This window comes from Chenopodium album, chromosome 26 (assembly GCF_948465745.1).
Source record: "Chenopodium album chromosome 26, dcCheAlbu1.1, whole genome shotgun sequence".
Taxonomy (NCBI): domain Eukaryota; kingdom Viridiplantae; phylum Streptophyta; class Magnoliopsida; order Caryophyllales; family Amaranthaceae; genus Chenopodium; species Chenopodium album.
Window position 1 is genome coordinate 1,853,580 of NC_137859.1, and position 23,345 is coordinate 1,876,924.

General features: G+C 33.8%; 3 protein-coding genes and 1 long non-coding RNA gene across 5 annotated transcripts; 2 read left to right on the forward strand and 2 right to left on the reverse strand.

The window, feature by feature from the left end:
• The first annotated feature begins 549 nt into the window (after positions 1-549).
• On the forward strand, positions 550-1,924 carry LOC145617428 (aquaporin TIP1-3-like). The gene is made up of 3 exons (XM_081672129.1): positions 550-799; positions 916-1,166; positions 1,420-1,924. The coding sequence occupies exons 1-3, from the start codon at positions 667-669 to the stop codon at positions 1,780-1,782; spliced, it is 747 nt and encodes a 248-aa protein (XP_081528255.1). The 5' UTR covers positions 550-666; the 3' UTR covers positions 1,783-1,924.
• Positions 1,925-2,336: 412 nt separating this feature from the next.
• LOC145617993 (uncharacterized) lies at positions 2,337-6,986 on the reverse strand. Its single transcript, XM_081672770.1, has 9 exons — positions 6,572-6,986; positions 6,367-6,452; positions 6,227-6,274; positions 5,713-5,801; positions 5,529-5,582; positions 3,527-3,594; positions 3,363-3,409; positions 3,085-3,182; positions 2,337-2,715 (listed from the first exon to the last, which is right to left on the reverse strand). The coding sequence occupies exons 1-9, from the start codon at positions 6,628-6,630 to the stop codon at positions 2,611-2,613; spliced, it is 654 nt and encodes a 217-aa protein (XP_081528896.1). The 5' UTR covers positions 6,631-6,986; the 3' UTR covers positions 2,337-2,610.
• Positions 6,987-9,486: 2,500 nt separating this feature from the next.
• On the forward strand, positions 9,487-22,843 carry LOC145616426 (uncharacterized). Of its 2 annotated transcripts, XR_014107642.1 has the most exons (4): positions 9,487-9,586; positions 9,670-13,123; positions 17,678-17,788; positions 22,569-22,843. It is a non-coding gene; the product is annotated as an uncharacterized LOC145616426 (long non-coding RNA). The 2 variants fall into 2 exon arrangements; XR_014107643.1 differs by lacking the exons at positions 17,678-17,788; positions 22,569-22,843 and adding an exon at positions 13,223-13,449.
• Positions 12,255-13,575, reverse strand: LOC145616425 (transcription factor MYB48-like). The gene is made up of 3 exons (XM_081671137.1): positions 13,438-13,575; positions 13,240-13,369; positions 12,255-13,106 (listed from the first exon to the last, which is right to left on the reverse strand). Exons 1-3 carry the CDS (start codon positions 13,442-13,444, stop codon positions 12,584-12,586), a joined length of 660 nt encoding a protein of 219 aa, XP_081527263.1. The 5' UTR covers positions 13,445-13,575; the 3' UTR covers positions 12,255-12,583.
• Positions 22,844-23,345: the final 502 nt, after the last annotated feature.

Sequence of the window (23,345 nt, forward strand, 5' to 3'; positions counted from 1 at the left end):
GTTATTAACTTGAATTTAATTAAGCACATAAATAATCTACAACTCTCTACTAAACAAGAAATTAATATACTCTATTACACAAAAAACAAGCACTCGATTATCACTAATCAGAATGACATAAGAATATAAGATTAACAACAACGAAGTGGAGGCAAGCCAACTCACCTAACCACTCCTCTAATCACTCATTAAACTGTTAAGTTTATAAACTAATCTTAATAAATTGGCATGTACATGTAAAGACTTGATCAATCATTGATGGACCCATCACCGCTACTTTTGGCCGGTGATCAACAGTGACATCCACCGTTTGATCATATCTATATGCCACGTGGCGAAACGGGAACAATCCGGAGGCTCCGACTATTTGCCCTGCCCAAAAGGGCAAAAACATCAAGCCACCCCCCTCCCTCCATCCATTGACTTCAAACCCACTATTTTATTTCTATTTTTAATTTTTGAAAAACAACAAATTATAATCTTTTTTTAAAATTTGAATAAATAAATAAATAAATAAATAAAAGGGAGAGCCTAGTTTTCTCTTCAAGACCTTTCCATGACAGCTATATAAATACAGTCCTAAAGCAGTCTAATGCACCACAGAGCTAAGAAGAACAAGCTTAATAGCAAGTAAAAGCTGTTAAGAGTTTAACTAGCATTTCAAGAATGGCAATCCCTAGAATCGATTTCGGATCACCGGCCGAGGCCACAAAGCCTGCTGCCCTCAAGGCTGCATTGGCTGAGTTCATCTCCATGCTTATTTTTGTTTTTGCTGGAGAAGGTTCTGGCATGGCATTTGGTAAGTTTCACTAATCCATGATCATTAACCAACTTTATGCAAATTTATAAAAGTCAACTACCTTAGCTGGTGAAAACTCTCAAAGGCAAACTAACTAATTATATTTTGGGACACAGGCAAGCTTACAGGTGATGGTCCTGCATCCCCTGCTGGTCTGGTAGCTGCTGCATTGTCTCACGGTTTCGCACTATTTGTGGCCGTATCAGTGGGTGCTAACATCTCTGGTGGTCATGTCAACCCTGCTGTCACCCTTGGTGCTTTCCTTGGTGGTAAAATTTCCTTCTTTTGCACCATCCTCTACTGGATAGCTCAGTGCCTTGGTGCCGTTGTTGCTTGCCTCCTCCTCAACTTCTCCACTGGTGGACTGGTAATTAAACATGAATCCCTAGTATTCCTTTCATGTAGTTCTACTTTAACTATTCCTCACTACAACTCCCTTCGCCCCGCCTCTGCCCCTGCCCCCCATCCCTAGCGTGTTCTGAAAAAAGTCGTTTTACCAGATAGGTAGTCTAGAGTCTCTAACCTGGTTTAGTCGTCATAAATCTTTTATTTTGTTGCTCAACTCATATAATGTTTAAAGGTCCAATGCTTAACCTGAACTGATATTTTCCTGTTATCAGCCAACCTCTGCATTTGCTCTATCTTCCGGAGTGACTGTCTGGAATGCCCTTGTCTTTGAGATCGTGATGACCTTTGGACTTGTCTACACAGTCTATGCCACTGCTATTGACCCCAAGAAGGGTGACATTGGCATCATTGCCCCCTTGGCCATTGGTCTCATTGTTGGAGCCAACATCTTGGCTGGTGGTGCCTTTGACGGTGCATCCATGAACCCTGCAGTGTCCTTTGGCCCTGCTGTTGTGAGCTGGTCATGGAACAACCACTGGGTCTACTGGCTCGGACCATTCATCGGCTCTTCAATCGCTGCTCTCGTCTACCACTGCATCTTTATCCAGCCAGACAACTACGAGGAACTTCCCTAATTTCTCAACAAATAATTAAAAGAAAATCTCCCCCCTTTCATCAGCCAATATGTTTGAAAGGCAGTTGATGGGTTGTATATGTTTTTTTTTTTTTATCCCAAATGATTTGAGTGCTTTTTCCATTTTCTATCACTTTGCCAAGAAAATTTGGTAGTGTTCAATTGTGAATCATGGTGAATATAGTACTACGTATATTATTTGCTTCAATGAATCATGTTAGTTTTACTAGATACTAGTTGCACTTATTGTTTATCTGGAATAATTTCACAAAACCAGGTTTAACTATCACTATTAACCAGACTACCCAGGAATAAGAGAATTACTAGTCAACAGTCGTAAGACAAGTTACGAAATTTTTTAAGATAAACACAATTTATTTCATCCATAATCAATGTTTTGGGTTCATCTGAGTTTCGAGAAAACATCAAAATCTCACGGTTACATCAGACTTTGGGGAAGAGAAGCTAAATAATGTTATCAACTAAAGGGCATTAAAAAGTGGAATTGGTATCAAATACAGAATATTCAAGAAGAACCAACACAAAAACTGACAATTGTGAATGTAGGCATGACCATCACTATTTTAACTTTTTGGCAAAAAAATTGCAATGTACATCAGCACCTAAGGTTTGAAATATATAGCTACTAATTCTTAACTGAAGGATGACAATGACAGTAAGTTAAGCTAGAAACAAATATTCAGCCGTATCGCATAGACAAGAGTATATGACACAGCTGAGAGAAAGAGTGATTATTGGTTTAAACTCAAGTAATCAATAAATTCTACCCATTAATCCATTGGGGATTGCAGAGACTGCATTAAGATGCTCACTCTCTTTTTTTCTCATGGTATTTGCGCAATTTAGATCGCCTTTGTTTCAGTAAATGCAGGTAAAGTTTCATCCAAAGAAGTGGGTAGCAAAGAAGAACCACCTAACACAAAAGGATCATCTTAGTGTTAGACATACTACGTATACAAATGGCCTTTTGTATGATATCGTTACATATTGGAGCAATAATGTACAAAAGTGCACTGAACAAGTAATTCAACATTTAGTCTGGTAATGGGCTTGCTAGGAGCCCAATACAAGGTATAAAACAATTAGATTGTAACCAAGTAAAACACTCGTATTTTCAATGCCAAGTGTTTGGGCACTACAAATTTTATGCCCTGAGGCTAAAACCAAAACTAGAGCATGAGAAGATGGTTTAAACATGTCAGGCCCACAGTAGAGTAGGAGTTCCTTAACCTGGTACTAAAGAAGAGCATCAAAGCATATTGAAAAATAGGTTATGAATTACCTGAACAAAAGTGTGATAGCTGAAAGGGAGGACACTGAAAAAATCTTTGTAAAGGTCTTTCTCCTTTATGTAAGTAAGTGCTTGGTACATGAGCCACACTGAAAAATATGAAAATCAACACTAATAACTTAATAAGTATTAACAACTACTTTACGTGCACTTAAGGAATGAGCTGAGCAGCAACAATATAAAAGAAACTAAACAATTCTATATTATGTTACAAACAAAAAAATACAAGGAAAAGAAAGCCAATACAGTGATATGAAAGGCGGACTTACTTTCACCAGCAACTCCCACTGGATACAGAGGGATGAAAACAGTGTACCTGACAGAGGCAATTGTTCAATTGAACAAGGATAGTTAGATGCTTGGCAAAAGAATTGCAAGTGATTACACATTTATCTACAGGAAGCAAGAGCTTTATATAAGGAATTGAGCACACCTGACATAAGTTGACCAATATGGACATTCTCCTATACAGCTCAAAGCATAGTTCGAGTACCTAATTATCTGTATAAATTATGAGCATTAGATTTTTCCCAAATGAAATAACCAAAGAAATATTAGACTCAGGTGATGAATGGATGTGCAATGGCAGCATAAGTTGCAAAACCAAAAACACTAGATCATCAAAGGAACTCAAATATAGCTGAGCCAAAGCCTCTGCATGAGCATTTGAATGTTTACCAAATCTAACCTTTATTCCCTAATCAGGTAAAAGGTGCATGAAATTATCAAGGCAAAAACTGTACGTTTTAGGTCCTATAGGATGGTTTATCACTACTATCAGTGTCTTCAGTGACACTAGTCTTTCTAGCATACTCAGTCCCAGTGTAAATGTCTCACATGCAAATTTTGGTCTATGCTCCAAAAGATTTTTCATCATCCTATTTTGGTAACATTAAATATTATTCTATGATTGTGTTACAATTACACTCTATCAATCCGCAAAGGTCTCAAAACTGTTGCACAGAATAAAACGAACTGTGAATTGAGATACTAATTTAGGGCAAACAGATCTAGAGTTTGTGAAAAACAACTACAGAGACACAAGTCCCTTCAAGCTAGTCAAGAACCTACATCCATGAACGATTTTCCCATCTCTTCTTATATTCACAAGTGTGAAATTCTATCTTACAGGCCTTCTCTTTTTTAATCTATGGGGCTTTTGTTTGAAGCAATTATAGATTTATAGGATTGCATCAGAAAATAGCATGTACCACTTTACAAGAATCTGATTCTGGCATTCTGCATCTTTCTAAGGAACCTCAAAAGTCTAAAAAATGCTAATGCTGCTCCAGCATTGATTCTGAGGGGATACTGTTAATTTATTCTGATAGTGGTTGTGACTGCCATATACGGTTGAAAATTAATAACAACTTAACTATCCCTACAACAACTGAGTGCATCTCCTGTCAGTTCCTTTTAGCTCACAAACTCCTCCCATTTCAAAACAGCATCACTGACATTGTCAAAGACCTAATGTATGATCTACACGTCAAGGATTCTGCACTGGTGTGATCCCAAGGATTCAGAATTAGACAAAACATTTATTTGTCAAGTTCCTCGAACATGATCCTCCTTTGGAAAGAATCAAGAACCTGTTGGTCCTATACCTCATATTCTATTAGTAAAGTAATAAGCAAAATTTAAGACACACAAAGTAGTAGCTGCACTATCCCTAGTACGTACTCCTATTTAAAAACAGATTGGCCAGCTTTTGTACATTGATGTCTATTCATAGATATTATGAATTTGGACAGATAAGAGAATGCTATGAGCATGTAGCTGATAAAAGCATACCAAGAACATCAATTTCAAGCATAATTAAAGACATAACAATCTCAGGCTTGTTATTTTCACCTGAAAACTGCTAGTCTCTGAATTGAACTTAGCTAAATTCATCTAAACTCATTAACCAAAACTGTACTTAACAGCCCAAAACTGTGTTATCTGAACCATCTCCATGAACTGACCTAAACTTATCAAGTATAAAATGGACCTGTAGCACCTTATTTTTTGGAAAATGAATTATAAGCTCTGAACTAAACTACCTAAGCTTATTAGTCTAGAATTTATTAGCTCAATCTTTAGCTAAACTCATTAAACTCATAAGATGAAAAACTTTGATACCCCCCCCCCCCCCCTCCCCCTCCCTTCGGGTGAAATGAACTAAGTTTTAAAGTGGTCTTTTCAAGCCAATGGGGTACACTAAAAATTGTTAAGGTTGATTCAACTGTGTTTAGCAATGCAGATTTGACAATAGCGCAGAGTTTCACTCCATATATAATGAGAAGTTGTGTAAGAGGAGATAGCAATCCATATATGGCTTCAGAACACAGTTTACAACAACAACAACAAAGCCTTAGTCCAGAAATAATTAGGGGGCTTGGAACGGTTTAAGCAGAAAATTTAGATAGATGATATAAGTTGAAGTAACTCACTTCACTGATGCTCCAGGCAACAAACGTTACGAAAATGGAGGGAGACGTCTGTAACTGCAAATATTCGCAAAAGTAGTAACTCACAATTAGAACCTCCCTCATAAAACATTGAATAAAAAGCATGTAAACATATAAGTAATTAAGTAGAGTTCAAAAGATGTATAAAAGGGGGTCAAGCTAAAACCTCAACAATTTTCCCTGCAATTGCCAGAAGATAATGGCTTCTTCCTCCCCATTGCATTAGAGGCAACAACACTCCACTTGGCACAATACCTTTCATTACCACAAAACACAGGAATGAAACGTGCAACCACCAACACAACTACATACTCCTATAATACTTGCTCCATTTAGACATAATTGTCACGTCAACGGTACGATTCAAATTAGCACTATGACAACTAAATCCGATCAAAGTAGTACTCCCTCAATCTCATGAAGATGATTACACTTTACCTTTTCAAGTTTGCCAATGTAAAACTTCTAATGTTAATATCTCTAATTAAGTATTTGTAACATTATAAAAAGTTGATATTTCGAAAATAAATGTTGACACGAATCTAACAAGATCAAGTACAAACCATCATAACGAATTCAAAGTGTAATCATCTTTGTGAAACTGAGGGATTACTAACAACGAGTAAAAACTACAGCCATAATAACAACATATAAGTAAAGAATTATAAAAGAATTTATACCCAAAGCTCCATGTATAACTTCCAAGAATGCAGCTTTTTGCAATAAACCTGGCACCCACAAAAATCAAATGAATTTGATGTAAATTAAGTTGTAAATTAAGTCAGAAAAAAAAAAGATTTAGAAAAAAATATGAACTTACAAATAATTTGCCCAGAAGAAGCAAAGGCTCCATTGAAAGATTTAGTGGAAGTAAACCCTATTAAAATTTGTATCAATGCAACTGCCCTGCAATAATAGAAGATAATTAATTAAAATATGCAGTGCTAAAAACTGAAATATATAATCATAATTGATTTCTGATGATTGTTGTAGAAAATAAATGAAGGGTTTTGCAGAGGAATTACCAACCAATAGTTTGAGCAAAATTGTAAGTGAATAGGTATAAATTGGACAAACGAGGCATTGTTGCTAAAAAAAATTGCAAATTTCAGAGCTTCAATGGGAAAATTTCTGGTAAATACTGCAAATTTTTGGTGAGAAAGTGTGAAAATTTATGAGTGTGGGTTACATTATCCTTACTATGCGAATAAATGGATAATATCAACCATATTTTTTCATCAAAAATAAATAAATATCACCATTTTGGAGCATCAGTTAACCTAGTGAATGTTGGTTAGTGTTAGCTTTGGTAATGTTGTTCGGCAGGGCACTAGTGTTTTGTGTTGTTCTGTTTTGATCTCCAATTTTCATTTGCATAGGAGTTCAGTAGCTTATATGTATTACATAGCCTCTAATTTTGTTTTCGGGTTGAGGTTATGGTTGGTTTATTTCCCTGAACTTTGGTATGTAAAACTCGTTAATTAATATATATATCGTCTATTATGTGTTAAAAAAAAGTTAACCTAGTGAATGATTTGCTCACGTAACACAAATTATATTTTGGTGGTTATACCTGTTTTGCTTTACTTTCATTTAAAATTTAAAATTCTATGTTATTTATTAACTATGAATATTTTATTTTACCATAAAGAATTAGTACTACTATATTTAATTTTATGTTAGATGCATAGTCTACCCTTCGATTTTCCACAATTTTAAGTGGAAATTAAGATTTTTGCCAACAAATTAGTTTCCTATCGCTTTCCTTGTTGATTTAGATTGCAAACTTCCAAGTACAACATTTATATAAGAAATTAATGACAAACAAGTACTACAACTCTTACACCAACATTAACAACAAAATAGGACGGCAATCTGGGTTTCGGTGAAAAGAGTGCATCTAGGTGCATAGGACCTATGTATTTGTCATGTACATAGGAGGGCAATCCGGGGTTTAGTGATACATTTTCTCTCTTGTTTTGGTACAATGGTACATTTTTGTATACTACTATACATGTATAATGTTATTAATGTACCATTAAAGTACAAGTTTGAGTAGTACTTTTTATGTACCATTATGCATGTAGTGATATTTTTTACTATTCTATTTTCTACCCTCAGGTTCCCATTATTTACAAAAATGACATCCTATTTGCATCCTCAATACATAAGGCCTATGCACCAAGAGTTTTCCGAGTCACTTATCTAAGGAGTAGTTTTTGTGGAGCAATTACTCATTTCTTTCCTCTTTAGTTGGCTCATTTTCTTGTTTATTAAGTCATCCTATGTAAAATTTAAGTATGGGACAAACAATTAAGAATAGAGGGATATGAATAATTGAATACTCATTATAAAATTTTATTAGACTTATTAATTTTGTTTGTCTCATTTGATGTCGTTCTATATGTTTACCAATACTTATATTTAACACCAATTTTTGTATGTGGCTGGCCACACCGTGTGGCCAGCCACAATTCTTTTTTTATTTTTATTTTTTCCCTCCTTCCAACCCTAACCTCCAACACCTCCGCCGTCGTCTTCATCTTCAACTTGGCCAAATCAACCCAGATGTCGCAGAAATCGCTGACCTCCGATGATGTCTTCATCTTCACCTTCTTTGTCGCAAAATTGCAAGCCAAACCAACCCAGATCGCTGACGACCTCCACCGTTGTCTTTGTCTTCGTCTTATTTGTCGCATAATAATGGAGGTCAAAACTTTTGGAGTCATTTTTGGGAAATGAAAACCTTTTGTTTTCAATGATGAGGAGTACGAGTATTAGAGGTTACAGGAAGGAGTAGAAGAAATATAATGGATATTATTTATTTATTTTTTTTTTTATGAAAAAAGGGTGTTACCGATTTTGGTTAGGGGTTACTTGTAGGATGTTACTGGTTTGGTATTGGGTTACTCAAAATACAAGTAACACCTACAGATAACTCATACAAGTAACACCTAAAAAAAAATACAAATAACCTCTGAAAAGTACAAGTAACACCTTGAAAAAAAATACAAGTAACCCTTGAAAAGTACAAATAACACCTGAAAAGTACAAGTAACACCTGGAAAAAAAATACAAGTAACCCCTGAGAAGTACAAGTAAAACCTGGAAAAAAAAAATACAAGTAACTCCCGAAAAGTACAAATAAATAACACTTAAAAAAAAAATTCAAGTAACCCCTTAATAAGTAATCCATACAAGTAACCCCTAAAAAAATACAAGTAACTCTTGAAATATACAAGTAATCCTGACAAGACCAGTAACCTCGCTATACGCGCGTCTAGCTGGGTCTGTTATTTTTGTTGACTTGGCAACAGGCCACACGGTGTGGCCTGCTGCACCAAAAAGGCACTGTATATTCAAACATCAACATTTTCACATACACATTATAAAAAATAATAAAGTTAATATTTTGAAAATGCCTAAAGTTCTTTCTCATTATGAAAAATTCATATGTATCAAAACAATATAAACAAAAAGAGTATAATAATCATAATATCTCTAGTACAAGTTTATCCAAAGTCAAAATTCAAAGGAAAAAAAAAAAAAACAAATAAACAAAACCCTTGTCATTTTTTATTTATTTATTTATTTATTTGTAGGACATTACATTTCATGCTATTAGACAATTCAGTTGCTTGAACTTGTTGCCTTAAAATTACAAGGTTAATTCTCCATCACCTTCACCAAACATGTTTGTATCTAGTATATATCCGTTATATCAATGATATGTATGGAATATGGATTACTAAAGCAAACTAAAATAAGTGACTTCTATCTTTACGATTTTTTGTTGGTAAGAAATCCCTACCTTCAAAGTGTATCTAGTGGGGTTCGAACCGCGATCCCAAAGTAGGTTGGAAGGTGCAATTGTAGAGTACTCGTACAATTTATAAGGGGAAACTATTTCTACAATTTTCTACTGGGTATTTGCAGTTAAATAAAAAACAAAACCCACCCAAAATTCAAGGACAAAGCTTTACGCGGGAGCTTCTGTAATGTCATCGATTCGATCAAACCCTAAAATCTTCGCGCCATTGGTACCTTCACTTTCTCTCTCTCATCCTCCATTCTTTCTCTAATCTTCAATTGATTGTTCATTTTTTCTTTTGCTGATTATCAGGTTTTTATTAATGGCGATTTCTACAATGGCGTCCTAAATCGGTGAATTCTGCTAATTTGATGAAGGTAGTTCAAATTTATGACGATTACTTTACATTTATCTGCAATTCTGCAATTCGTTGTTTTTTCTAGTTTTTTATAATTGTGTTTACTACAATTGTTGCTAAAACTTTGATTTTAATTGAAATTATGTGAATTTATTGGGATTTACATGAAAATTTGGAGTTTTCTAGGTTGAAATTCCCGAATTAGTTGACGAAGGAAGTGGGGTAGCTACTAAGTATATAATACGGAGTAAGATATAGTAGTGCATTAGGAAAGTCCAATGTTTCTCTGATTGTAGAATGCAGAACATAATCTTGGAATCATGATTAGAAACCACTAGTAAAAATTGATAGGGATCTATGAAGAACAAATGATTTGTAGTTGGAAAAGAATTCAGCCCAAAGACGTAAATACCACAAATTTCGCCATCATTTGTCGTCATTAAGTGTATTTATGCGCCATTGCGGTCCCGAGTTATCATCATTGTTATCTTTTCTTATCAGACGTGACTTAAGTCGTTTCAGCTTGCTAAGTTGATGCTTGATGGGAATAATGTGTAAAGAATAGAGTATAATCAGTTATATTTTTCTAATTATTTATCATGATTTTTTTAATGTAGAGAAGATAAGTTTTGCTTCTTTAAAGGGAAAAATGGCTTTATGAACACTATCTTTTTGCTTACTTTTCCAGCTCAAAGGAGGAATTGAAGCTTTAGGTGTGCTGTTTCTATTCAGATTCCTGTGTTAATATTCTCACTACAGTTGACTAATCAAAGTGGAATCGATTTTTAAATTGCGTGTGTTCTTGGGGCATTCTTTGATAAGTTTTTGATTTTGGTTCAAATGTCACTATTTTTTTTTTGCTTGACTACCGGAACCACTACGAAGATATCAATGTTGAGACACTATGTTGTTTAGAATTAATATATTCTTATGTGAAAAGAAGATTACTCTGATTTCAATTGTTTACTCCATATTTCGTTTTAGTTGGTATTTAGTATAATAGTATTAGGTGGACAAAGAATAAAGTGATGATCATACATTATACAAAAAGCTATATGCTATGCTACAACAATATGCTGAATTTATATATAAGTAAGGAGGAAATATCGTGTTTTTAACACATTTGTACTATAAGACATTAGGAGCTTTGAATGGAGTATCCAGACAGAAATATGTTACTGCACCTGTGGAACATAGGATGCTTTTTTTAAAACACTTTGTGCTGTTATATCGTCTTCAACAGCCTTAGTAATGAAGTTGGTAGAACCAGAGCGTAGTGGTTTCGTCTTAACCGTTATCTAAGAGTTTTATAATTTTTTTTAAAACTTTCTCACGGTTTTTGCATCTCCTGTCTAGGGCTCTAGGCATTATCATTGACCTGGCATTACACATTCTAAACACCATAACATAAAATTGAAGCTTTAGAAAATGCGATCTAATAACCTTTACAACCTGTTTGTCAGGTGAAAAAAATGGCAGTAACATGAATCAATTGACGTATAAGTTTGTTAGAAAGTATCATCATAATGTCCATAGTATTGCTATTGCATTTTCACAGTTTGTCAGGTTGTTCCGTCATAGCATTTGATGAAATACTTAATTTTTTTAGACTTTGATGATTTGCACGTATAAAGAATTATATCGGACTTGGGTGTAATTCAAAATAGGGCTCCAACCTCTGCTATTCACAATATTAATTATTCAACTAATTTTTATTGTTTACCTCTCCTTGACTAATTTTGGAGTTAAGGTTTGATTTTTGATTTTTTTATTTTTCATGCAAAAAATTGTGTCAGATTCAGCCAGTATATGAAAATCTATTCATTTACTCATATATCTATTTTGATTCTTGTGTTTCCTTTTTCCAAATTTGTATCTCTTGACAGTGATCTTACTAAATCATCTTGTTGAAAATCATTATTAACACTGTGACGTTGCTCGATGAAAGTATGAAACTACTAGTATGAAGCCTGAATTAAGATTTAGAACTATTTTTTCAAAAAAAAAAAAAAAAAAAAAAAAAAAGAAAAGAACTAAGATAATTAACCTTAAAGAAGAACAGGGGTAGGAACTAAGTAAATTAGATGTTTTGTATATCCTTTTAGTGAATTCCGTATAAAAGATTACACAATCACTTCATGATACTATAATAGAAATATTGCTTACCAACTGGTTGATTGTTTCTCAATTTGTAGGAACTCTGACTGCCATTTACAAACCAAGCATCCATGTATGATTATTGTTTTTAGAGTGCAAAATGAGTCAATTTGAACAAAGAATAAGGGTAATAATGGGGATGGAAAGAGAGGGTCAAGATGAAGGCCGGATTAGTACCAACTTTATGGCTTTATATGCTCTAAGAGGATGTATTTGATGGATATGTCATCTCTGTTTCTTCCATAACTCTTATTTAAACAAAGAATATGATCCGTCTCTTCTTTTATTTTCACTTCTCTTATGCCCTAGCATAAAGAACTGTTATAGTGGCATTGTTATTTTTGTCATTTGTGACATATTGCAGTAATTGAACACAAGCATATCATACACCAAGGGGAAAGAAGATACAATTTTGGAGGGTGATAGTAAAATACATGAATATACTTTCTCGTTTAACTTCAACATAAGTGATATGCTTATGATACATTGTTTTAAAGGCACATACAACTTATTGGAACTCATACAAAAACCAGGAACTAATAAGTGATAATAGACACTACCTAAGGGCTAGATGTATATTGTTACAATGCTCATTGGACTATGGGTGGTGAAAGAAAGCTAAGTTTTCTATTATGGGTCCTTACTATACAGGTCAAAGTTTCATGGACATGATATTACCTATTTTGACATAGATAATATTATTACGCTAAATCAACCAGTTAATGACATGTTCTTTTGTTGGCAACGAGGAACAAACTGATCAGGGGAAGAGAACATCTTACTTTCATCTACATCCATTCTCCATAGTGTGTCTGGACAGTATTCCCACAAAGGAGAAACCATAGGTGAGCAAGAAAAATTGCTTCCTTCGCGGTAGCCATCAAGAACTGGTTTTATTGGTTCTTCTGAAGTGATGTCTTTCCATATATCATCCATGGAATAAATTTCTTCCTCCCCACTCTCATCTTTCTGATATTTCTTTCCTTGCAGAGCTGACGTATCAGGAACTACTGTGCTGTCAAAGCTTTCTGTTGTCTCAGTAGCAGTTTTGGAATTAACTGCTCGGTTGTTTGACGAAGAGGAGAAATTTGATGTTGTTGTAGTTGTTGATGATGATGTTGATGGAGATGTTTCTCGCTTCTTCTCTTGTGCTTTCTTCCTCATATGTGTCCTCCAATAGTTCTTTATCTCATTATCAGTTCTCCCCGGTAATCTCCGGGCAATCCGTGACCATCTGCATGGGATCAGAAGGTAAACTTAACAGTTGTTAAGCAAATGCTTGATTTTGAACTTTTATCTGTAATATAGTTTTGTTGATATTAGATATTGAATTATTAAATTTTACTGCAGGATACTGAAATACTTACCTATTTCCCCACTGAGAATGAAGTTCAAGGACAAGTTTTTCTTCATGAGGAGTCATCTTTCCTCTTTTGAGCCCTGGATGCAGGTAATTAACCCATCGTAAGCGGCAGCTCTTACCTGTTCTTTTCAAACCTACAAGAAAACTGTGGTTAAAAATGGATGCTCCTTGTAAAAGCTCCCCATTCTTCAAACAAGCATACCTATCATTTTTCTCCCGCCACCTTCAAACCTGAAACTTTAGCTATGAAATCCCATCGCCGGTCCCCAAATAATCCCACAAAGCAGACCAGTTGAAGGTCTTCTTGTTCTGTCCATGGACCCTTCCGGATTTCTTCTTGAACCATTCTGAGCTTTTAGTTTCTTTTGCTCCAACTTCTTCTAAGATTGGTTTTACCTAGTAATGGTCTTATGGATACATGGGGAGCCTGCTACATACTACTAATATTTATATTAAACATTTTACAATATTTTAAACTTATGAGATAATCTTGATATTATTAGAAAATGCTGAATTTTATCATCACCTTACATGTGTTCCCCACACATTTGTCTTTTGATAGGCAACTTATGCATGTGATGTAAGCCACGAAAAATTAATTTATCTTTAGAAGAATTGATATATCGCTATTAATGTGATTGGCTTTTGTTCTCATCATATTAAGTCACAGAGCTATTACTTGTTTTTAATTACCGGTTAGGAGGTCACACTTTTTTTTTCATAGATACAACAGTTTTAAGTGCTGTCTCTGTAAGTCTGTAGTTTGTATAACCTCAAATTAAGTCACAGTGTTATTATTTGTTTTAGAACCGGTTTGATTGTCACACTTCTGCATAAGTAGAGAAATTTTAAGTGTTGCCTCTGTGGTTTGTACAGCCTTTTTTATTTAAAAATTCCTTGTTTCATTTTTCTAGCTTTTCAGTTTTTCTTTTTTTGTTTGAACTTTTTTTAAAAAAAATTATTTGAAGGGGGGGGGGGGGGGTCGTTGGGGGTGATTTTGTGCACACCAGTCGTCCAGTCATGTACTCTAGATGAGACATTCAAAGAATCAAGTTGACAATTATTCTCTTACTAATCTGAGCAAAAGCATTGTCAGTTTTGTCACTCTAATTATATAAAATAGATATTTAAATTTCAAGGAATAACTAAAACTGGAAATCTATCTTGGTGTCTGTCATTTTTTTAAGGTATTTATTTTTTTTATGAAGTTGGTAGATCAGTGCCCTACCCATCCAAATTGTGATGTGCTGGTGGCATGCCTTGACTTTGGTGGAGGCCACTCATATGAAGCTGGGGATAAAGGAAAAGTAGATAAAGACAAAAGCTTAAAAGTAGTATTTACTCTATTAATTAATCTCTGATAGTTTATTTTTCCAGCAGACTTTTCTCTGCTTTAAAGAGAAAATAGTATTCCTTTTTAAGTTTTTAATTTGACATATTACTGCAGCATATGCTGCTGCTAAAATGAAGCTGTTAAAATGATTGCAATTATGGAAATGACAAACCATGGAAGCTTATAATTCAATGTGCATGGAAGTTCTTAAGTTTTATTCTCTCAAGTATATTGATAGATTATCTAAATTCGTAGTGAAGAAAGTTGCTTTGAAGTTTCCAGATATTTATGTGATTATCGATATACCATGCTTACTCCTAGTGGAGCTGGTATATATTGATAACTACATTTTACTATGAAGGATGCTATGATCTTAAACATCTAATAAAGCAATAAGAAAGGAATTAGAATTAGATTTGCATACATTTATCTACCATCATAAAGGAATTGATGATTTGAAAAAGAGTGTTGCCTCTTTTATTTATTTTTCTTTCTTTCCTTATTTTTTTTCCTTTGAGAATCTAGTCCTTGGATTGATTGAGAAATGTAACCAATTAATGATCGGGAAGTAGAAGTACTTGGTTCATGCAGTGTGGAATGAGCATGAGATAATATTTCTCCATATATCAGCCTATTAGTCTCTTTGTCTCTCTTTCATTTTTTGTTTCTTTTAAATTGGCGAAAGATTGTATATGAAGACATCTAGACAAATATTGTATACCATTGATAAAGATCCCTCATATCCAACCTCTTGGTTTTATTTTGAGTTATAGACTTGTAGAGGCCTTGTACACAGAGATTGGTCAGCTTTATTTAATTTCTTCCCTTATAATTATTCTCATCTATTCTTCACCAGAAAGTAGTCATTCTTCCTCCGTTACATCTATTTGTTTTGTTTACAATTATATGATCCCTCTGTTTCACTATAATTGTCGTATTTTCCTATTTGGGCTGTTTAATGTTGCTACCAAAGCCTACCGTAGTTACAATCTTTCTCTGTATGCGTTGAAGCAATATTCCTTAAAACATCACTTTGTACTTTTATTGTTCTTTTGACTTTCTCAATATATGCATGTATGGTATGACAACTAGTAAAACAGAGGTATTAATATACTTAATAGCTTTTATTCTGATTTTTTTCTGCATTTTTTTTTTTCTTGTTCTGCATCAGTAATATTTGTTATAAATTCACATCTAAAAGCTCTCCATGCAAAGAGAAAAAAAAATAAAAAAATACACATAGCTCTGAACATTAAAGATGAAATGCTTTTTCAAGCACTGCAATTTCTATGAGTAGATGTGATGCCGTCCTATTTTATGACAAAGATACTATACTCTGATTACTTATGTCCTTGGTTAAGCATACTGATGATTGGGGTTGTAGCAGTTTCATCTAGAAACTGAGATAATATTTAAAATTCCAGGAAAAGATAAAGACAATTAATTTCTTTGCATTCGATAATCTTATTTGATGGCTGATGTGTGGCTTTAAAAGTTTCTAGTGAGATAATATTAACTAATTGGATTCATAAACTGTTTCTTTATGTTAAGGCTCCCAATTTGGATGATTTTGAGTTGAGCTAGGTGCCTAGGTGTACTCTTACAAATATTCATTTTGATATATAATTATCTACTACCTCCGTTTCTTATTATCTGCAACAAAGGGGTATTATTTGTGAGACGTAAAATATTCATCTCTTGCAGATAATAAGAAACAAGGGTAGTATTTATTATAAAATGATTATTTTTTTTTATTTTAGTTAAAAAAAAATGATAATGTTTTTGGTGCTTGTGAATATATGTGATAACTGGTAATTGAAGTGCTCTACATTGACTTGCCTATTGTCTACACTCTACAATGTATTTATCATTGCTTTCCAATTGAAATGCTTTTCTCCCTTTTTAGATTACTTGCTAACCCTGTTGTTTCTTCGAATGTGCCTTAGCTTTCAATTATTGTTAGAAATCTGAAGTTGAGATACTTGGTTGAAAACAGAGAAAAGCTGTGGATCTGCATGGCTTACAAAGTTAAATTACTTTCATAGGAGCATTCAATTTTCTTTTCTCTTCTAGAAATTTTTTAATTAGGAAACTTTAAGGTAGCACTGTGAAATTTTAAGATGGGAAGATGTCACTATACGGGATATGGTATTTTATAAGCCATTGGCATAATTTTCAATACCTTGTTTGTGGTAGGGAATGCTAGCACTGTATTTGGCATTGTTTTGAAAGAATGATCCATTAATAAATTAGATACAGTTGACAAACATGTTGTATCGGAATGCTTTCGTGCTTGTGTCAAAGATTAATGAGTTGAAATACTTCAACACTAACCCCCGACCTGTTTAATAAAACATGTCATGTTGATCCGCTTAGTAAACAGGTAGGAAACCTTTGACACTAACTTGACTTTCTTCGTGTCCGATTCGTGTCTAATAAAATAAAGTTGGCTCATACTAAAGATTTTGTATGGAATATCAAAATTATATTAAATTATTTGTTATTTCTCTTAGGAGGGATATGTCATGTCAAATTCGTATTAGAAATCTCAACACTAATTTGACTTGTTTAACTAAATGTGTCATGTCGTGTTGACCATTTTAGTGAAACAGTTGATAAATCCTGCTTTGTTTGTGTCTTGTTCATGTCAACTTTTGCCAGCTATAAAATTAGATGCTGTTGCATATCATTAGGGATCAATATAGTGGAATGAGAGTGAAATTGATTGCAAGAAGATGAACCAGCATGATGTATTAATCACATATGGAGTGATACTATATACTTTACCTTGAATTTTAACACATCTGGTATGAGGAGGCAGCCAACAAAGACTCTTTTGACTACAAACCATAAAAAGATAATTACTTATTGATCTCTCCCAGCCTCTTGATCCTCTTCACAAAAATATACAGCAGAAAGATACGAAGTAGTAATAACTGATATGACAAAATGCTGATGCCATATCTTGTTTTTTGCCTGTTTATCAGTTTGTTTAGCTGGTTTGCTTTATCTCTGGCCTTGTTCTTTATCAGATGTGGAATATCATGTAATTCTTCAACTTAATTATTGTTTATCTTGAATAATTTATGCCACTCCTTATCTTGTGCAGCTAGTGTTGTAACCACCACCAAGGAAAAATCCAGATAAAAATAGTAATCCTTGATAAGCTGATATCAAGCTCTCAAAATACTAGGACTGGACCACTTGCTTTGCTCAAAAGGTATGCTAAGCATTCATATTATATAAAGATTAGATCTAGCATGATATGGCTTTTAATGATACCTAATACAGTATATTGTTTTATCATACTCTGCCTCTTTGGTTTTATGTGCTCATTTCTTAGGGTGAAGGATGTGATTAATTCTATTGTTTCTGAAGTGATTTTGGAATATTGTCTAATTGTTTGTTTGAGGAACACAAGTGTCTAAACACTACTGATTGATGCCATGGCTCCTGGAATCTAGGACTTTGTCGCATAATAGGATCTATTTTATCACTGGATTCCTTTTTTTGGGTTTAATACATGTTAATTGTTGTATTTAAGGAGCCTCTGATAGTGACATTTATGATATGTACATGTATGCAACCTTAGTGTTTGGCCTTTCCTTCCTGAAGAATTGATTGAGGGTCATGATTATCATGATTAATGAGTAGATAATTGATGAGATAACTTGTGTGTTCACAAGAGACGAAAGGCTTAGGTAGTTATCAAGGAGCCATTGTTAGGATTAATTTTTGATGAGTCCTTGCTGTCCACTGTCTGATTCTCACAGGAGAGAATGGTACTTAGATTGCTGTCCTCTTCTAGCAAGAATTCATGCCCTTCCTAATTTATGTATTTATTCCTTACGTCCCAAAAGAAAGTTCCGATTATTATTCTGGAATAAATGAAGTTACTCTTACCTTTTTGAGGTATTACTGTTAAATATGTCCCCTTAATGACTTGGTTGGAAGGAGTTAGGAAGGATATTAAGTGCATGGATTTACATGAGGATGAAGCTTTGGATCGTAAGGGATGGAGGAGAAAGATCTATGTTGATGACTACACGGAATAATCAAATTTGGTTCACGTTAGCCGACTCCACTTTTGGTATTAAGGCTTTGATTGATTGATTGATATATATAGGCTGATCTATATAGTAATAAAAAGTGTATTAGTTACATGACAAGCCTTAACATGTGTGTCAAAAGTGAAGATAATCTTTATTTTGGGACAAAGGAAGTAATATATTGAAAAAGAAATTGAGGAAACAAATCTGAGTTGAAGTCTTGAAGAGCTCTACAAATTCTATGTTGAGAAAAATTGTTGAAACTTGAATTTCAGAATGGAATTATATGTTAATATGTTGAGTTGGATAGTGAGTAGATTTTTACAATATCTAAGGAACTCTTAGTTCCTCATAGTTGGTTTATTTTGTTTCTGCGTAATATATTGGGTGCCAACATATTTATTATTGATTTTTAAGTAGTGGAGAATTTTATTGCCATTTTATATGTCAAGCTAGTAGATTATACATTGGACTGGCCTTACTTTCTGAAGCCGTAGAGCAAGGACCATGCCTTTCTTATGTTATGCTCTTTTTTTTTCCCCCATCAACCTGCTCTTTGTAATTAAACTTGAGAAAAAGGGGTGAGGGTGAGGGTGGGGGTGGTTAAGGCTTGGGCTGTATATCGACTCTTCTGCTGAATTGTAAAATGACTCTTCTGCAACAGTAGAGCCAATGCTGAAAGAGTGAAAGGCTTGTTCAATAACTGATGAACGCGGTTATGTAATAGTTTTTGCAATAGAATTTGTGAAAAATGATATCCTATTGTTGCTTTGAACGTTTACTTCCTCCAAAACTTTTGGTTTATTACACAAGCTGATAAGTGCTATATGATGTTGGGCACGTTTATCTGCAATAAAATTTTCTGCACTAGTGTGAGGGAGAGTGCGATTTTGTGAAATTCCATTCAGCAGGTATAACGTAAGCATTTATTTTCTCCATCAAAGTTTATTAGTAGGTGGGGTGTGGGTCCAATTGTGTTTTGTGCTGTTCGACGTGGATGGGGTCGGTAATCTCTAAATACTGTCATATTTTGTGGTGGGAATTTTAAATGAAATTCTTTATTTGAAATTTAAAGTGATTACCCCAAATTGTGATGGGACTCATGGGAGAATGACAATTTTAATTTTTAAATATGTGCACTTAGTAGTATTATAATGTGGGACTTGAAAAAATACGTTTCTTCTTAAGCCAAACATGATACTTGAAAAGATGTAGCTATTAGATCTATTTGTGGATTAAATTACTAAGGAAATTTTTTTAATTGCTTATCTTTTTGAGATATGAACTACCCCGTATTGAATGTGTGCCTTTTAATGGTATGAATATTATATTTGTCTATTTGGTGAAACATTGTTATATGCATTCTGAATTCTATTAGACGTGTCTAATTAACTTGAAAAAAATACGTTTTTTCCAAGGCCAAACATGGTACTAAAAAAGATATGAAGTGTATTAAAATACTAAGGGATTTTTATAATGCTAATCCTTTTGAGATATGAACTACTCCTTATTGAACGTGTGCCTTTTTAATGCTGAGTATTATATGTGATGAAAAAACATTATTATATCCATTCTGCATTCTATTATTTGTCTGATTATGCAATGTACAGTGTTGTATGCTGGCAAAAAGGGGGGTTATGAGAAGTCTTTTATTTTGGTCTATTAAGGTCCATACCCTAGTGTGGAGTAGATTTGATCTCAACTCATTGCTGACTAATCTAATTAGCATCCTTATAATCTCATTTGTGGAAGTAGTAATAAGGACCTGTTCTGATTGACTGAACTAAACTAAACTAAACTGAATTGAAAATAATCTGAAGAGAATAGACCTAAGTCTTGAGTATGAGAAAGCAAGATTAATTTGCATGCACTTGGATTGACCAAATAAAATCTAGCTCCTTTGTTTTGAGACTAATTTAAAAGGAGGGGAGCTTTTCTTTTGATGAGGCTATTCTAGTTGTTGGTATTTACTCTTGGCCCTATTAACCAAAAATGCCAAATTTTTTGAGTAGCTTTTCTAAAAGAAGAGCAAAATTTATGTAATTGTAGACTCTTGTGTCACCAGAATATGATTGAGGGCACTTTATTATCTTGTCATTTTTTTACATTATTCTTTTGCGTGGTATACGTATTTCTTGCCATAGCATTACATGGACACCTTGAACCAACTTGTTAGAATAAAAGTAAATTTGTTCTGATCTGGAGCAAAAGGTCCCTAGTTGAGTAATCCTTGAGGTTCAACTTAGCTACCTTCAAACTTTCTATTTATCTTGATCTATGTAAATTGAATTACTTTCACCTCCTCCTTTCCTCATTGAACTTTTTATATTATTTCTAATTGCTAACAAATTCCGTCTTTCCTAGTTGTAACTGTTGGACGGGACCCTTTAATGTGGATTTTTTTGTAATTCTGAAATGAGTGAAGTTTGCTGCATTGAATGTCTTATAGTATAACTTGAAACATTCTAATGCTATATCGATTCTCTGTGCAATATGAAGGCTGCTGTATTGGCTATCTTTATAATAACGAGGAACTAGATTAAATTATCATATGATTATCATGTGATTCCTAAGATTCAAGTCAAGTTGTGAGATTGCTAAATTATGTATGACATACAATTTCTGAATTATTTTGGAAATTTATGATATGAAAGTGATGAAAATTTATGAACAAACAACAAGTTTGAAGATGGAGTTGCATTACCACAATACCATCAACTAGCCTGAAAACTCGAAAAATATTATTTCATTGCTACAAGTCTAATAAACGCCTACCAAATAGGTCATCGAGATTTTAGCTGAGAGATTTTTTTGATGTTTTTCCTGGTGTAGTAACTCTTGTGATCAACCAGCTACTGCCCACTCTTTCTACTCATATAGTTCTATAATACCTGAAAAAGTAGCAAAAGTCCTAAGTTTCTATTAGTTGTCATCAAACTGAGGTTTTTCTTTATTACTTGTGTTAGCTGCTTAATGTGTTTGTTTATCATTATGCAACTAGACCGAGCAAGAAATACTGTCGGCAGGTGCCAGACTGCCTTTCTTCTAGCCACTTTTCCACTTTGATTTTTTTGTTTCTTTTAATTTTGTTTTCTGGATGATAGCATTAGCCAATATAGCATGGTCTCTGTCTTTTTTGGAACTTTTTCAATCATTTGCGATCCGTTTGGTGATTGGTATGAAATGATGGTAATGAGAATGAATTTGTACATAAATTTTATGTGAGACTAATATCCATTTCCATGGACCATGATAATTAAATTCAAATTGTTTCTTTTTCTTCACAAATTTCCATTGCTATACATACCTTTTGTCCATATGGGAGTGGTATCACACTATTAGGTGGTAATAGGCATTTTTGAAGGAAAACAAAAGCTTGAGGATGAGCTTATATTATTGATATATGGATGCTATTTCGCTTGTTAAATTACAATTAAATTTACTCTCTTTACCACTATTTATAACTGGTTGTTACTAAATACAAGTAGGTTGTACCACTTGTAAGAGTATGTTCTTTTAGTTTGGAAAACCTCTTGTGGCATTGAACCTAATATCCCTGTTTTGAACCTATTTATAGTCACGAGTTGAACTTTTAGTCCCTATGCCCTATCTGATCTATTAATACTCCAGATTTTTTTATTTTTTTATTTTTTTATTTTTTTCACCACAAACATTTATATTGAAAGGTTTACTGATTAAGGCCTTAAATTTTAATTTTTTTTCGAATCCAACCTGTAGCTTAAGGCCTTAGGCATTATTTTCCTTGGCTGATTAAATAACTGTTTGCAAGAGTAATTCCAGTGAAGCAAAAATAAATTATTTTAAGAATTTCTTTAGGTGACTGATTAACCCTTTGTTGAGCATTTATTTAAGAGTTAGATTGGTCCGGCCTCCGGTAGACCTCAAAGCTGTCCTAAAATCGAACCGTGTGTCATTTGAACTTCATTTCAGATGTCAATTGAAGTATACTCACCTCCTGCTTCAAATCCTTGACCATCCAGGAGCATAATTCTCTTTTATCTAGGCATTAGAGAAGTTGACGGGATCATGGTTGTTGGAAATTTTACATTTTGGATGTTTGCCCGTCAATCGATTATTGGACTAAGCATACTCTACAACTCTAGTCTAGTGGAATAACTCGTACTTTTTTACTTTTCTTTTAATCTTTTTCGACGTAAAAATGTAAGAGGTATATTCTCACTTTTGGTACCTTTTGTAAGAGGAAAGCCTATTAAAATGTAAATTTAGAAATTTGTGTAAATCTTTTTGTTATATTTTAGTTATTTTTGGGTGCTGTCCATTATTCATTTGCACATTTTTTTAAAATTGTTTTACGCACCAATAGAGGCCACCATCAAAAAAATCTTGTCCGCAAAACCTCGATGAACATTGCAAAAATCAATACCCATTAAGGATTTGGAGAGTCATCCTCAGTCTTGATCCTGATATGGCAATAATCCACTAAATTCACCTTTTCTGCTTTTCGGCTCAATTCCTTTCCACCACAAATCTATGCAGAACCAAAATCATATACGTAAATCACCTGTATATGACATTTGTGTGTGTGTGTTTTCAAGCAATAATAGTAGATGACAATATGTGTGAATAGTGGCAACAAAAATCACTAATTTTTAATTAGCTACTCTCTATAATTCTATTACACGCAACTTCGTATTTTATTATGACCACTATGCCAATGTTTAATTGGTTATATTTACATGGTATTGT

Bases quoted from the DNA above. Each gene is read 5' to 3' on its own strand.
- LOC145617428 (XM_081672129.1), top strand. From the start codon at position 667: ATGGCAATCCCTAGAATCGATTTCGGATCACCGGCCGAGGCCACAAAG. The intron at 800-915 runs GTAAGTTTCACT...TTTGGGACACAG, and splicing joins AGGTTCTGGCATGGCATTTG to GCAAGCTTACAGGTGATGGT. The intron at 1,167-1,419 runs GTAATTAAACAT...TCCTGTTATCAG, and splicing joins ACTTCTCCACTGGTGGACTG to CCAACCTCTGCATTTGCTCT.
- LOC145617993 (XM_081672770.1), bottom strand. From the start codon at position 6,630: ATGCCTCGTTTGTCCAATTTATACCTATTCACTTACAATTTTGCTCAA. The intron at 6,453-6,571 runs GTAATTCCTCTG...CTATTATTGCAG, and splicing joins TTTGCTCAAACTATTGGTTG to GGCAGTTGCATTGATACAAA. The intron at 6,275-6,366 runs GTAAGTTCATAT...TGTGGGTGCCAG, and splicing joins TTCTTCTGGGCAAATTATTT to GTTTATTGCAAAAAGCTGCA.
- LOC145616425 (XM_081671137.1), bottom strand. The intron at 13,107-13,239 runs GTAAGTATTTCA...GATCCCATGCAG, and splicing joins CATTCTCAGTGGGGAAATAG to ATGGTCACGGATTGCCCGGA.